Raw genomic sequence first — 14,595 nt, 5'->3', positions numbered from 1 at the left:
ATGAGAACTCTAGTAAGTTTCTGACCATCGATTTTTCTGCTAATCATGAGATCATCGTTCAATTATTTTCGTTGCACAAGATGTCAAGCATCAAAGTACTATTTTCTTAATCTGTATAAATTAACAAGCACGATTATTGATTATAGGTATTCGCCGCTTTAATTACCTTGGTATGTGCCTCCTACGAAGAGGATCATGGCAGTTCCACCTATCATGAGACATCGAAACCCGTGGAAATTCCCATTTACAAAAAATACGCTATACCAATTCCACATCCAGTTCCAGTTCCAATTCCGCAACAAATTAAAGTCCCTATTCCGCAACCTTATCAAGTCGAAGTTCCAGTGCCGCATCCAGTGCCAGTAGAAGTAGTCAAGCACGTTGAAATTCCGGTAGAAAAACCTGAGCCCTATGTGGTGGAGAAAAAGGTACGATGAAACGTAAAATGTTTTGCTTTATATTACATTTAATTGTTTAATGGTTGGTAGAAATGCTCGAGCATTGTACGAATATGTAGAGCAAAAACAAATATTAATATTATTCCTCGCAAAACAGTTACAATAATTATCGTTAGAGATATGACCGCGCTGTTTAATTATTCCAGTATATTATTGTTATGAAATGTAAATATAATTTCATTCTCATGAAATTTAACGTAAAATTACTTACGATCTGACCTCATTGCACGTACATAGCTATTGCAATTCGAACGTATAGGAATTACTAGAATGTTAATATCGCGCAGGTACCATATGTTGTTGAGAGGCCATATCCAGTGACAGTTGAAAAGCACTTCCCGGTGCCTGTTCCGAAACCATACCCGGTCCACGTACCTGTCTACAAACACGTATTCCATCATCAAAGCAAGGGACACGGTTGGAAGCACTGATCTTGAGAGTTGTTTTTCCAAATTTCAGACAATTAGGCAAAAAAAAATATATATATATACGTATTTATATATGCACACCAAATCGAAAATTAAAGTTTCTTGACATTATGACACTTGTACATAGTTCACTATTGTTGTAATTATACTATTTTTGTACTGTTTAAATAAATTGTTTTTGTTTTCATAATATCGTTAATCGTTCCTCTCCCTTCGATAGAACATCGATTCATCGGAGCAATTGGAAAGTTTCGAAAGCGTGTAGTTTAGTCGAAGTAACGTACGGTCGAAGTAACACTGATCACCTAAATAAATAACTCTATACGTTAGCTTTTTCTTGTTTCATAGTATTTCTCAACCAGGTCGGTAAAGGTATGACAATGATTTTATCAATCCGGAGACTACCTCCTAGTCGAGAGAGTTCTTTTAACTCAATTGCTGCTGAGATTCTAAAAAAAAAATAATTACTTTCTGACCCGAAGTAAGTAAGAAAAAGTAAGTAAAGATCGACCATCTTACGACGATCTCTACCCCGTTGTAATTTTATCGGTCTTAACGATACGAACCTGGCGAGTACTTTCCGCGTTCGAATCGTTAGTAATTAACTACCATGAATCTATTCACGAGGCATTATGCGCCTTGAACGATACATAGTTCGTAATCACAAATCAATCACGAACGTAATTTACTGTCACTATGATGGAAACGGAGACACACATATATATACACTCTGTGGATAAAACCGTAGGATATATTTCAGCCGAACAAACTGTTTTACCTTTTTGCGAATTTCTGTAGGCAATACCTGGAGCGATGCAATGTGTTACGAGGCTTGCCCTCCGGTTTTCTCGAATCACAAACCAGCCAATGACTGGCGACGGTGTGGTAAATGACGAACGCCAACCTAACGACAGCGACATAACAGGGCTGTTCGCCCGAGGTGCAGAATTTATTCAGGAAATACCGGGGCGCGACCACTTGCATCATAGGCTTGGCTGTCGACCGCTTTTTACGCCGCTTAAGGGAATCACATTCGTCTTTGGTCCGCAAGAAACTTGCCCTGTTTAAGTGTAGCAAAAGTTTATAAAACCAGGGACCACGCACAGCGCGCTTTTAGTTTTGCCCGGGACTTTAGTACCGACGTTCATCGAGAAGATCGTTCAACCGACACCGAAATCATGTTCAGATTGCTGGTAAGCAAACAGACAGAAGAAACCTCGACACTTTCCACTTTTTCAATTTCGTGATATTCACTGATTGTTACGTCTCAATTTAGGAACAGAGTAGCGCGTATCTAGTTGTTCTTTCATGTACGGGATAAAGAAATGATAAGCGAGTTTCTAACGTTTCGAGGTACTTGTACATTCTAAAATATTTATGTGATCTCCAGATACCGTGCCTGATATGGCTGTCAAGCGTCCGCTCGGAAACCGCAGTGGACATGCACATGCACATGCCGGATGGCATGATGGAAGACAAAGCGGCTATGAAAAGGGAGTCGTATTATAACCCGTGCCCTCCGACTTACTCGCATCCTATCTCGTACTCGCCGCCACCGCAAATTTACGTGAAACCGTACGTGCAACCAGCGCCGATACAGTACATTCCGAAACCGATGATCACCTACGTGAAACCATCTCCACCACCGGTCGTTGTGAAACCAGCCCCGGTAATCGTAAAGCCGATCGTTCAACAAAAAGTGGTTTACCCGATCTATCAGAAACCAATGATCTCGTATGCGCCAATCTATCAAAAACCCATCTATTACGCGCCTATGTATCAGAAATTGATGTATCAGGCACCTAAGGTGTACTTGAAGAAATACGAACTACCGATTACTCAAGTGATTCAGAAGCCTCAGATTTCATATCCCATTCAGTACCATCAGCCGAAAGTGGTACAGATCCCGGCGCCACAGATCAATTTGGTGAAGCTCGCACAACCCATCGTTCATACCCAGCCTATTTACCAGTCGCCCATAAAACCGTACTGCCCTTAAGAAAAATTCATGGACAAATGTCACGGTGCGATTGCAACGATCGAGTCGATCGATCGCTTAGGTCTTTTGAGAACGTTCCGGAAAATCGGAAGATAATTCGGCGTTTCCGAGAAACTTTTCGCCCATTGAAACGACCATGTCGCGATAGCCTTAACCTGCCATAACTATCAGCGTAGTGAAGCGTAATTTAGCGAAATATCCGTTTCGCAAATTGTACAATAAAAACGAAGGAACTATCAATCTTGCTGTTGAATGTGCTCACCCTAACCGTTCGTCCTCCAACTTTCCCCTTTCCAGCCATTTCGTAATCCCAGCGGCAACTCTTCTTCAATATCGCGAAATAGGAGCTCTTAACTCGACTACGACCCGATTGAAACTCGTTAAAAGCTTAAACCCTCGCCATACACCATGTAGACCTGTTTCAAACGTAAAGTTTCGATAGCCGGCTAATTTTCGCAAAACTTTGCCAACCTTTTCATTCGCCAGTACGATGCTGACCTAGAATTTCATAACAGACCAATGTCCTTTCTGCAATACGGAATTACGGCAGTCTGCAGATATCCCCCGTACTGAGATTGCCTTTCTCGAGATCTTAATCCGTCGACCCGTGGAAACTCATTTTCTCATGAAAGTTTCCTCGATTATTCCGGCAAACCGAATAGCATTATCATTGCTCTTAAGATCGCGTATTATCTGCTTTTGCCCCTTCATCGATTTGTAGACACCGGTTTTCGACAAACAAACTTTGGAATTCGTTACACGCAATGAAACTCGTTTTCTACTGATTTCGTCGGCGATATTACAAATTAGGCGCAGTATACCGTCAAAGTTGTTATCTCCCTTTATGGTAGTTTACTGTACTCCTATTATGTACTGCATCTATGTATTCGGATTTCCTCTTTAATTATCATAAATTACATCGGAAAACGGAGAAGCTGCGCGATTCAACGTAAACGACATGTTCCGTCATATCTGCGCCTTCTGTTAGACCGTTCGATTGCGCCAGATCGATGTTCGCCTTGGTCTAAGTAAGGGATTAATTACGAGCCAGTTGCGGTGAGCTTTCCAATCGATCCCCGATTATTTCGAAGAATTGCTATTTCCACACCCGTTCGCCACAACGGGCAATCCTATTACGCAAGTCACAGCGCGGTTTTTGTAACCGACAACGTACGGGGGTGTAATTTTCCAACTTTCTTATTTACACGGTTTGTCGAAATTCTTAACCAATGTCGCATATAAAACGAATGTTTACAAGCAGATTCTTTAGTAAAACTGTTGAAGATCGTAGGATAGTTCTAGGACGTCGCTATGACATACAGTATGAGATACTACGTAAGTAAGACGAGTGATATTAGTTTCGTGACTTGGATAAAATTTGATTCGTTAGATGCGTGACTTCTCTGTTGCAGTTGTGTCTCGCGATCGTTGTCGTTTGCGAAGCGGCAAGAATACCCAGAGTAACCGAGCAACCATATTTTCCGAATTTTCAAGACATTTATCCGAATCGTAATTATCAAACTGAGTCGGTGAATAACCACGATGATGGGCCATTTTTTGGAAACTATAGAGCGCACGAAGGGAACGCAGCTATAGGAAACGAGTTTTACGATCATCGAACTCCCATCGGTGGCCGAGCAAATTTTGTTCATCATCTCACAAGAGGTAACGCGAGAGTATTGTTAATCATTTCCAAAGTTATTAGTAAATCTTTCGTTTTTCAGTTCCGTTCGAAGAATTTAGAGGCCGAGACGCAGTTCCCCGGCATTATGATCGATTTAACCATGCGATTAATTACGATTATCAGTTATAAAAGTTTTATCAAGTTTACGTTGATCTGATGTATATCGAATATAATTAATGCTGCAAACGGATCGAGCTAGCAATCTCTTTATTTCTCCTTGTTCCTTTATATTCAATATATATATAATATATATTGAACGATATATAGGATAATATAGGTTAATATAATAATTTGTGTAAATAACATTATTAGAAAGAAAACAACGACGGGGTAATTATTATGCTAGGCTCTTCTTTTGTTCGATTTTCTTTTTTTTTTTTTATGTACAATACTATTTTGGCTCATGACGTTACGACTTTGGACCATACATACGAGGATACTCCTTCGAGATAGGAGAAAATGAACGTATCCTCCAAAAACGAGTACCTGCTCGATCATGAATCAAGATCATTTGACAGTTAGGACGCTAATACTCTAATCGCGGCGGATGACACCAGTGACACCACCACTGGCGTATAATCTATCAACTATGTCCGACCGTAAAAGCATTGTTTGAAGTAAAATATAGCGAAAGAATCGTCACGGTGGTGGCAAATTCCTTTTGGCATTAGGCATGAAATACACGCGCTCGTACAGTCGCTCACTTTCCTCACGCACCCGGTACGATAGAATTCAATAATAGCGTTAACAATCGAAAAATATTGAAATCGACGAATCACACGACACGCTCGACATGTGTGATCCGTTTCTCATTTATATCTTATAATATGTATAATAAATATATAATATATATATAATATATATACTTATTAATATAAGAACTTGACTAGATCATTTTAGTTTTTATTGACTCCCTTATTTAGTCTAGGTACTTGCTCGTGCGACGACGGAGAGTATGAAGTTACAAGATGTTTCTCTTATAAAAAAATATTCAGGAGAATGAACTAGAGTACGAATAACGCGGTTTGTCTGTTGCTTCCGGTTCTCAGCATACTGAGAACGATAGCTAACGAGGCTTGATCCCAATTCCAGTTGTAATTAACGTTAAGAGCGGATTCTCCGAATACAGCAGCACCTCAACTTTTTCCCAACTTTCTTAGTCAATCTATCGGCCATCACACGTAGCATTCGGTTTTAGGACCCAACTCGTATTCCATTTCCTCGTTGTTGTACATATCCATAACCTAAAATACGTTATTCAAATACATACCTAATACAATTTACGTGATGGCATTTTCTGGACTAGTACAAGGCAAAAGATATTTCATTTACCGCATTCATGTCTTTCTGCAATTCCTCTAGTTGTTTCTCATGAATGAGTTTCAACTTCTCTTTTTCCCTATTTTGAATCAGTTGTGCGATTCTTCTCTCTTCCATAAATTTTTTCGTGTTGTTCTGCTGTTTTTCTCTAAGCCGACCCTCCTTGATTCCCCGAGTCTTCAACGTTTTATCGTTCATCACTTCCCTCATACTTTCTACCGAGAGTCTCGCTTGTCTCGCGTTCATCTCTTTGATCTCGCGCTCGTGTCGTGCAGTAAGTTGCTTTTGCTGGGCCAGTTGAGCAGCCACGCATAATTTTCGCAAGCTATTCCGTCGTTCCTCCAGATGAGAACGTACCAGGTCACGTTCCTCGCGTCGTTGCCTATCCGCCAATCGAGACCATTGAACAGTTTGTTCGGAAACCTCGCGACGAACGGTCGGGTCTCTCGAAAGTTCCGCTTTGCTATTGAAACAAGAAACAAAGAAAACGAAGAAAGCTGAATCTCTCGTCCGAAAGTGCCCGGTAGCGCTAAGAATTGCTCATACTTTTTTCCTTTGATGATCTTCTCTATCGCAGCACAATGTTGTTTCTGGACGGCGAGTTTCTCTTTCTGGTGCCTCTTCTTCAGGGATTCCAATTCCTTTTGCTGTTTCCTCAGTACTTTTTGATATCCTTTTTCTTGTCGCAACAATTCCACCGTTATGGGGTTGAATTTCATTTCCTCTGAGAAAAAAAACGAGCCTGTAAATACGCATGTTCAACGTGGATCGTCTGAATCGTTTACCTCGCGGTTTAGGTACTTCGCGGTGATGAGCAGGCATGGAATCAGAATGTCCTTTACTGTCGCTCTCTTCTATTCCAAGGCCACGCATTTTATTTTGCGACGCATTTTCAGGTTTCTTGTAGGCCCGTGGTGCCGTGAGCGCGTCCATAAATCCTGTGAAATTAAACTCGAATGAAATCACCTGCCCAACGACCGAGAGCGTCATCGAAGCTCACCTTCGTAGCCATCCGGTACGTAAATCTTGATCTCGATATTACAGAACAGCATTGGCAAGGACATGGGAAAGTTTGCCTCGGTTCGCAGAGATATATGTCGATATCCTGATTGTAGACCGTCTAATGGGACGATTCTTTGTCCTAGCAGCTTGCCGTTGGATTCGTCGTAAACCGCGAATCGCAAGGCTGCTAAATCGGGAAGGACAACTTTCCGAAAGAGAAAAGGTTCTTCATTGTACACGGGATTCAGGCCATTCGCTGGAACTACTCTTGTCCGAAATTCTTTACGAATCGTATCTGTCGGTAGACCGTACATTTCTACTTCCACGTACGTTCCGACTTTCTTATCGGATAAAAATTGACCCGCGATTACCTGCCAATACGAACGCAAATTACCACGAATGTTTTCGAATTACAACACGAATGGAATTGCGAAATACCTGGACGCTACATTGTGTAGCTATTACACCATCCACGGGGCTCTCCGCGAAAGGATCGAAACTTCGATCGGCTCGTCTCATGAAATCTGGTTTCAGTAGGTAACCAGAGGAACCGTTATACTCGAATTTTCCCTGATTCAACTGCATCGGCAAGTCCGCGGTTTGGAAATTTAACGACACCATTTGACAGCCAGCGTTCCAGAAGACCTATTTTCAATGATCGATCGTTGGGACGATACGTGAAAAGGCCATCTGTGTTCGCGATCTATTTGTTGCAAAAATTACCTGTGGCATATAATTCGATGAATCCGCTCGAGTGCCTTTCGGATAAATGCGGCTCATTTGACGCTTGTTATAATTGACGAACTCGATGGCTTGCGTCTTCAAGTAATTCAGGCCAGCGGTTTCCGCGAAGGAAGACATATTGTGATGAATATTCTTTTCTGTACAAGAGGGCACGTACATCAATCTTTTCTCTCTTTTAAGCGCGTTACTGAGGGAAAGCTTTGCCTTACGTTCGGCAATATCGAAGCCCGGGAATTTTATAGGTTGAGCATAGTTGACCATAGAGGATAACCATGGGTGAACATTTGTTGTACTTCCGGTATACGGCTGAACCACCGCTAATTCCAGCGTATCGCCCAAACCTGTGCTAGAACTAGATTGTTGTTGGTTACCAGTCGTCGACGACGCCACGGACTCAGCTGTCGAGACTTCTTCCTGAAAAATAAGCGATTTTTCTTTCGGCAAACCATTTCGTTCTACTCGACATAGAAGGAGGATGTTGCGAGTTACATGCTGATAGTTTTGCCAAGGTTGTTAAAATTACCTTTACCGATTGTTGCTCGACGACCGCTGCCACAGACGGTGGTGCGCTCGCATCTTCCTTGACCTCGTCCTCGATGACAAATTGACCTTGCCGAAATAATTCCAACTCGTGCTTCTCCACCTCGGGTTTCAAACGTTTATTCTTTATAAGAATTTTACGTTTGAGCATGCTGGGCGGTGGTAGGGGCATCCCTGGTTCTAGCTGTTTTATCAAACCATATATCAATATATAATATCTCTTTCTGGTTCCATATCTGATCTTGCGTGTGTAGTTTCTATCTCTTAAAACATGCCTATGTAATTTAATCACGAGTACTCGAACATATTGTACCGAACAGCAGAGATAACCTCCGATAACAATGAGTGGGAGCATGTTATTCTTGTCTATCGATAGAATTCGCGATTTCGATTGACGTATTTAATTTTTTATCGCGAGAATCGATGAAACATTTCGCCGTCGAAGCAACTATCGTAAGATATTGGAGACCGACGAGCAAAACTCACGGGAAATTCTTTGAGAGGCTCCTTGAGAAGCAGGTCTCCTAGAATTTCGTCGCAGTACTTCGCCAGTTTGTATTGTTGCTTCTTGCTGCAGTGGTTTTCGAAGCTAAGAATAACCGGATATTCCGATGTGACGAACGCAGTGTCTCGAACTGCGTAAATAACATCTCTGAAGAGAATGTCGGTGCACATAGCTTTGCCGTGTGTAATTATCGGTTCCTCGTCCTCGCCTTTGCCATCCCAACAATCCAATTCGACGCACCTTCGAGAGGAACAACGCTACGTTCTAATATATCTGGGTAGAGTAACTTTTACTCTCGTTAACCTTACCTACAACCAGCTAACAACACTTGTCTGTACATCTCAACGCTGCTTTTGCCACCAAATTGTCGACCACTCAGATACGTATTGTGACTCGAGTTAATGTAATAATGAGCCAATGGTTGGTCCATATCCATGTAGACGTCCAGCCTGTCCAAGAAAACAGGCGCGTTCTCATCGGACATCAGATACCTTATAAAACCATCTTTCGTCATCGTTTCTGAAAGGACGTGATTGCTTCTGAAAGGATGGCATTTCGCAGGTACAAACTAACTCGAACACGTAGCCGATCGACGATTAAAATTTAGCGGAGGAGGCTACGAAATTTTGAAAGCAAGATATTATGATACATCGATTAAAAATCTTACTTTGATTTCGCGCTATTTCGTTTTGTTCGTAATCGTTTATAATCTCTGACGCCCTCTTCTCGTCGTACAGCGGATATAAGATCTCGTTCAAAGTTGGATCCCGTTGCTTCTCGTTTAGAAACGTGACCAGTTGTTCCAAATTGATTGTGTCCGCTTTGCCCTGGGTGCTGAGAATATTCAATGCAAATAAACCATCGTTTCTGCGTATATTAACGAATCAATCTCGAATAGCGGAAATATGACGTACGAAAATTATACTTCCTGCACTTACATGGATTGAAACAATTCCTCTATGTCATTCCTCGGGCAAATTTTGTGGTAGAGCGCGTAGAATGCGTCGAACGTGAAATCCTCTGGTTCGATGACATCGTTCTACGAAGTCGTAATCAGAGTTTTAATAAACGCACCACAGGATTTTCTGCACGTTGTGTGCAAGTAATTTATTTGTAAATACCTTCCCGCTAGATAGGCCTAAATCGGCGAGGCACTGATAAACAAGCTTTTCCGTTTTTCCAGATGCGAAAGTTCTTGCGACCACTTTCACCGGAACTTTTCCATTTGGATCGATCAACATTCTAAGCCGCATCCAGCTGGAACATGGCAAGGAAGGCTTTACTTTTCAACAATGTTCCGCGTAACTTTCTCGTTTATATTCGAAAAAGCACGAAATCACGAAACGTTTTCTTTTCTCGAAGTAAGAATATCTCGTGTTTACACTCTCTTACTCGATGCAAGTTTCAACATGCAAAGTCGGATATAACAAAAGTTTTCACGGTGGAACTTGGGATGGAAAAGTCTAAAATCAATATCGCGAATAAATAGTCTGCCACCGGAAATTGTTCCTGGCCAATTATTTCATGGCGATCATATTTACGATCAATTGTGTAGGTGTAATTGCATTAGTAAACTCACTGTTTCTTCAAGCACGTAAGCGGGCAAACGTTGTTGGCTTTCACGTTGTGCGTAATCGATCGTACGCCATCCAGCCATATCTGTCATAGGACACAGCAAACACGTGGGCTTATTGATTATGATAATAATTGCTTAACCAATGGATTGGAAAGTTTTTTTTCATGATCGATTTAAATACGCCCTTTTTTTTCTAATTTGACGAATGTCGCACGGAGTAATCTTATCACTACCAAGTATTCGATAATTTACAGGTCGATTTACTTCGTTTACTAATTTTTCAGAAGAATGATCAAACAGACGAGATTATATATCGAGTAAATTTACCTTAGCCGTTGCTGGATCCGGACAGACGACATGCTGGTAATTAATATTGGTATAATCTACGCCTGAACAGATGGTTAAACATTTCTCCTCTAACTGCTCTCCGTGTTTAGTGAGAAGCTTGTCGTACAATTTTGGATCCTGAATAAAATTAGAGAATGATCTTCAAATAGTTTACTCGGTCTGGAGCTTAAATAAAATATATATAAAAAAAACGTCGATCGAGTATCCCATTGCTGCTTTTTCTTAAGAGGACATCATATCAGACGTGTTTCTACGTGGAACATCCCAAATATCGAAATATCAAAACACTTGTAAACCCTTGAAATGAATCGCAAACGTTCGCACCACTATTGCATCGATTGTTACATGCAGTTGCACTCGTCAAATAGATTTTTAAAAATCCAGATATGATACAGTTTCCTTTTTTTTTTTTGTCTCTAACATTCACGTTGCTCAAAGGGAAAGACATTTTTACCTTTGGTAATCCACCGGCGCGTATATCGCTCACTTGGCACAACTCTATCACATCTCCGTCCTATACATAAAATAAAATATGACTCACTGGAATAATTAGATAATATACTCGCATTTCAATTTTCCATACAACGCGTTGCAACGAAAGAGATACAGTCTCTGTTCAGGATATAAGAGGAAAGTGCACTCACCTTTCCTTCGCTTTGCCAATAGATAAAAAACCCATATTCATCGACCTTAAACATGCAGTTTAATTCGAGCTCCGTGTTGTCCTTTTCCTCTGACCACCGATCGAACACGCATCCCTGACGAAGCGCTAGCGGTACCTCGATCTGCCAATTGAACTCGAACCTTTTCGTCATCTTTTTTGCACCAATTTGACCGTGTCAAGTTGCACACACGTCAGGTTTCGTCCAATTCCTATTAACGGTTTAAACAGTTTTATTAAACAATTCTGAAATTGTGACACAGCTTATCACCATCCTACGTTTCATTCGTTTGCAAGCCTCGAAAGAAAGGATTCCCGATCGTATCTACTCGCAAGAAATAAAACACTTTTCGAGTGTAACAGATCTGTAGATTTTGTTCACTCAATGTAATTATTAAATTACTATTAAGTTCGTCTAACCACGTGGACTTCGGTATGAAATTGCCTGAAATTACTAATCACGGTAATTTTAACAAACTGCAAGGTCCGCCGTGTCGTTTCCATCGCACTAGCTCATTACCGATTCCGAAAGGTTACGAAAGCTCCCAAAGATTACGAAAGTCGGCCGCGCGCCGTGGAATACGAAACGATCTGTGCGGTTACTCTTTGATGCTGTTCATTTATTTAAAACGTGCGGCATTACACATGGAGCGCCAATCGATACGTTGGTTCGATTAACTCGCGTATACGTAGTGTGCCCCTTGCCTTAATAGTATTCTCCCAACCTCAATTGAGTGTTAACCTCCGAGAGAATGAACGCAATACGTGCTTTGGCCCCTTTTACCTGCATCAAAATCCAATTAAACGTTGATCTGGTTACGGGAAGCTCCGTTCAACGTGAAACATCCAACGTTAGTTGGCTTTCTAATGGCGAAATCTCGTTTGATAGGGAATCATCTTTGCGGACAAATCGAGCATCGCGACACCACAAAATCTACGAGAACATCAGTTTTGTTACTATCGACTTCGGAAACACGATTCATGCTAACTTTAACGGCATTTTCTCAGCTTCGAATGCTGGCTGCTCTCTCCAGGGACAGAGTTAACCGAATTTCTCAACCCATTTTTCTTGTATGTACATTGGAAAATTTGCATCTTATGCATTTATATTACCAACATCTGTTCGGAAACGTCTTCTTTGTTCTTCTCACGATGGAATGAAATACGATCGGATCGGTCGAACCGATAGCTCGGATAGAGGATGTTAGATCGTTTAGCAAAGGCCATTCGAAATGGACCGCTTTTGAAATCACGGCACAAGTTACGCTACATAACCGTGAGGTTTTCTGTTTTTTCGAACGGTCGATATTGTATCGAAGCGCAAAGGATTTACTGGCATCGTTGCACTGATTGACCTTTATTCCCTGGCTACAAAGTAGGACGAACCATAGACAGAAACGGCTAGGTGAAAATAGAACGATACTAGAATACACCACGGCCTCTGTATCAGGAAATGTATCCTGAACGATTGGCTATGTTTCACGAGTTCAGAGATGGCTCTTATTATCTTCTAGGTGATTAAAATTCATGTTTGCTAGCACCCGGGCGATACAAAAGAACCCGCTGTAAATGGATACTAAAGTTTTATCTTTTGTGGACGACATCGAAGCACGGAACAAACAACGCAATAAGACGATATAGATCACTTACGACGTTAAGAACGTTTCTTCCTGGCTGGCTTGCACATCTTAGTTTTCTGCTACACCTACGACAAGAAAAATCGAATAAATTTGGTAAATGCAGTTTCGCATATCTCAAAGAAAGAGTCAAAGTCTAAGATTCTATACATAGCAATCGGTATACAAATTGATTTCACGGAACTTTATAATCAAACTTTGGTGGATATTTCACGTCGCTGTCAAACATCGTTTTTCTTTAACTGTTATCCTGTTTCCGGTCAATACAAAGCTGTGCATGTTTCATTCGATCTTTGATACATCAGATTCGTGGAAACGTGCGAAGTATTTATGGACGAAAGTTGAACTAACATCGCTCGATACTAAATTAAATGCAACATACGATATCTCATCTCAATTTTAGTTTTGCCTGGGAGGAGAAAAATCGCAGATAGTGTGTTCGGTACTTACTATCGCTTAAATCGCTTACTATCGAGATTTACTATTGCTATTGTCGCATAAAACTCCGATGTTGACGTTGAATATTACAGAAACGCAGTGCTAACGAAGTGCAATTAATAAAACGTTTATCGCTCGTGCAACACTGACTATCATTCGGTAACTGGATTTATCATTCGCGAACGAGAAAGGTCGAGCACCTATCAATGTCTCTATCGTCTACGGATATCCCGCCCCGTTTTATCGAACATTATCTTAATTGACGCAAAAGGAAGTTTTGTAAAAGTCAGCTAATGACGTCTGGCATTTATATTGAGTACTATGCGTACAAAAATGCCTTCGCGATACGTTTGTATATTATTCCTCCGTAGCTCTGTATTCGTTTAAAAATAAAGCTGAACCCTAAATCTCTAGACATTCCTTACATACCTCAAAGAAGAAGCAACAATGACTATGTACAATGAAACCAAATGTGAGTACAACAAAGGCCGGCGAAATACAAAAGAAAATAAAAGCGAAGAAGACTGTTAAGGAAACGTAACTAAATATCCGAGTGTTAGAATTTTCAGAACGTTCTCTAGTCTGACCCTACTTACAATAAAAAACGATATACTTGACTATAAATATTCAAAGAAAGGCCAAAGCTGATGCTGGTTTCTTTCAATATCGTTAGAGGAATAACACCTGCTCATATATTCATCGTCACATCGCTAATCATTAATTATACTTAAAAAAAAAAAAAAACGTTGAACGTTTCGCAATTGCAATGTAATTTCTAAGAACTAGTAATGCATCGAAGGTTTAATCGATGAAACTTGAAGAAATTACGCGAGCCGATACAGAGAATTCGTTCGTATAGTTATAGTCGTAGTTGTTTTATTTTATTTCCCCCACGCTCGACTCACCACTACACCGTATACCTCTGTATAAACCGGTTGTAGTACATATATACGGAGACGGTGCGTAAACAGAGGAGCGTTACGAAAATAATGTAGGAGTGCGGCTCGTGCCGGGCTTCTTTTCCTTGGCACGATGAAAACGTTTCTGGCGCCTGACAGTAAACGAATTCCAAGGAAGGGGCAGATGTAACGTAGTATCATAAGCGCGCGATTCTCTTCAGTTTACTTAATGGTAAGTGGTGATCGAGTATTTTGGTCGTGGAAGCGGAAGAACGTAGAATGCCGTAATATCTCGCGTCTTTGTTGATAGTCTACGGCATTGCTGAAACGGCCGATCGTAAAACTTCTCCATAGTA

General features: G+C 41.0%; 5 protein-coding genes across 13 annotated transcripts in view; 4 read left to right on the top strand and 1 right to left on the bottom strand.

Annotated features, from left to right (window-relative positions):
• LOC117204756 (proline-rich protein 4-like) lies at positions 1–1,576 on the top strand. The gene is made up of 3 exons (XM_033442481.1): positions 1–12; positions 147–428; positions 746–1,576. The coding sequence occupies exons 1-3, from the start codon at positions 1–3 to the stop codon at positions 887–889; spliced, it is 438 nt and encodes a 145-aa protein (XP_033298372.1). The 3' UTR covers positions 890–1,576.
• A 631-nt stretch (positions 1,577–2,207) lies between these two features.
• Positions 2,208–2,915, top strand: LOC117204746 (extensin-2-like; the record flags this gene model as incomplete). Its single annotated transcript, XM_033442463.1, has 1 exon — positions 2,208–2,915. A coding segment is annotated over one exon (678 nt), but the record flags the coding sequence as incomplete, so codon positions are not given.
• Positions 2,916–4,079: 1,164 nt separating this feature from the next.
• LOC117204745 lies at positions 4,080–4,759 on the top strand. Of its 2 annotated transcripts, XM_033442462.1 has the most exons (3): positions 4,080–4,220; positions 4,298–4,550; positions 4,610–4,759. In XM_033442462.1, exons 1-3 carry the CDS (start codon positions 4,197–4,199, stop codon positions 4,696–4,698), a joined length of 366 nt encoding a protein of 121 aa, XP_033298353.1. In that variant the 5' UTR covers positions 4,080–4,196; the 3' UTR covers positions 4,699–4,759. The 2 variants fall into 2 exon arrangements, with proteins under 2 accessions (XP_033298353.1, XP_033298352.1); XM_033442461.1 differs by having other exon boundaries at positions 4,298–4,742.
• The window catches only part of LOC117204741 (1-phosphatidylinositol 4,5-bisphosphate phosphodiesterase-like), a 12,679-nt gene continuing 2,843 nt past the window's right edge, over positions 4,760–14,595 (bottom strand). Inside the window, exons 2-20 of one of the 3 annotated variants that reach the window (XM_033442448.1) lie at positions 12,916–12,970; positions 11,249–11,477; positions 11,059–11,118; positions 10,584–10,721; positions 10,260–10,339; positions 9,802–9,937; positions 9,619–9,719; positions 9,348–9,514; positions 8,989–9,199; positions 8,662–8,920; positions 8,159–8,359; positions 7,845–8,049; positions 7,615–7,772; positions 7,330–7,536; positions 6,890–7,262; positions 6,675–6,827; positions 6,436–6,613; positions 5,902–6,352; positions 4,760–5,813 (exon numbers count right to left, since the gene is read on the bottom strand). In XM_033442448.1, the coding sequence (XP_033298339.1) occupies positions 5,745–5,813; positions 5,902–6,352; positions 6,436–6,613; positions 6,675–6,827; positions 6,890–7,262; positions 7,330–7,536; positions 7,615–7,772; positions 7,845–8,049; positions 8,159–8,359; positions 8,662–8,920; positions 8,989–9,199; positions 9,348–9,514; positions 9,619–9,719; positions 9,802–9,937; positions 10,260–10,339; positions 10,584–10,721; positions 11,059–11,118; positions 11,249–11,419 (3,318 nt within the window). In that variant the 5' untranslated portion in view covers positions 11,420–11,477; positions 12,916–12,970 and the 3' untranslated portion in view covers positions 4,760–5,744. Of the gene's footprint in view, positions 5,814–5,901; positions 6,353–6,435; positions 6,614–6,674; positions 6,828–6,889; positions 7,263–7,329; positions 7,537–7,614; positions 8,050–8,158; positions 8,360–8,661; positions 8,921–8,988; positions 9,200–9,347; positions 9,515–9,618; positions 9,720–9,801; positions 9,938–10,259; positions 10,340–10,583; positions 10,722–11,058; positions 11,119–11,248; positions 11,478–12,915; positions 12,971–14,595 lie in introns of all 3 variants that reach the window. The other 2 variants (XM_033442446.1, XM_033442447.1) reach the window with 2 other exon arrangements.
• Positions 13,654–14,595, top strand: part of LOC117204742 — a 20,101-nt gene continuing 19,159 nt past the window's right edge. For 4 of the 6 annotated variants that reach the window (XM_033442454.1, XM_033442453.1, XM_033442452.1 and 1 more), the window contains exon 1: positions 13,654–14,471. The gene's annotated coding sequence lies outside the window, so the exon portion shown is untranslated. The remainder of the gene's footprint in view (positions 14,472–14,595) is intronic. The other 2 variants (XM_033442450.1, XM_033442455.1) reach the window with 1 other exon arrangement.

Source organism: Bombus bifarius, unplaced genomic scaffold (genome assembly GCF_011952205.1).
Source record: "Bombus bifarius isolate JDL3187 unplaced genomic scaffold, Bbif_JDL3187 scf7180000007979, whole genome shotgun sequence".
NCBI classification, from domain to species: Eukaryota; Metazoa; Arthropoda; class Insecta; order Hymenoptera; family Apidae; genus Bombus; species Bombus bifarius.
Note: the sequence above shows the minus strand (reverse complement) of the source record. Positions and strands in the feature narration are given on the sequence as shown.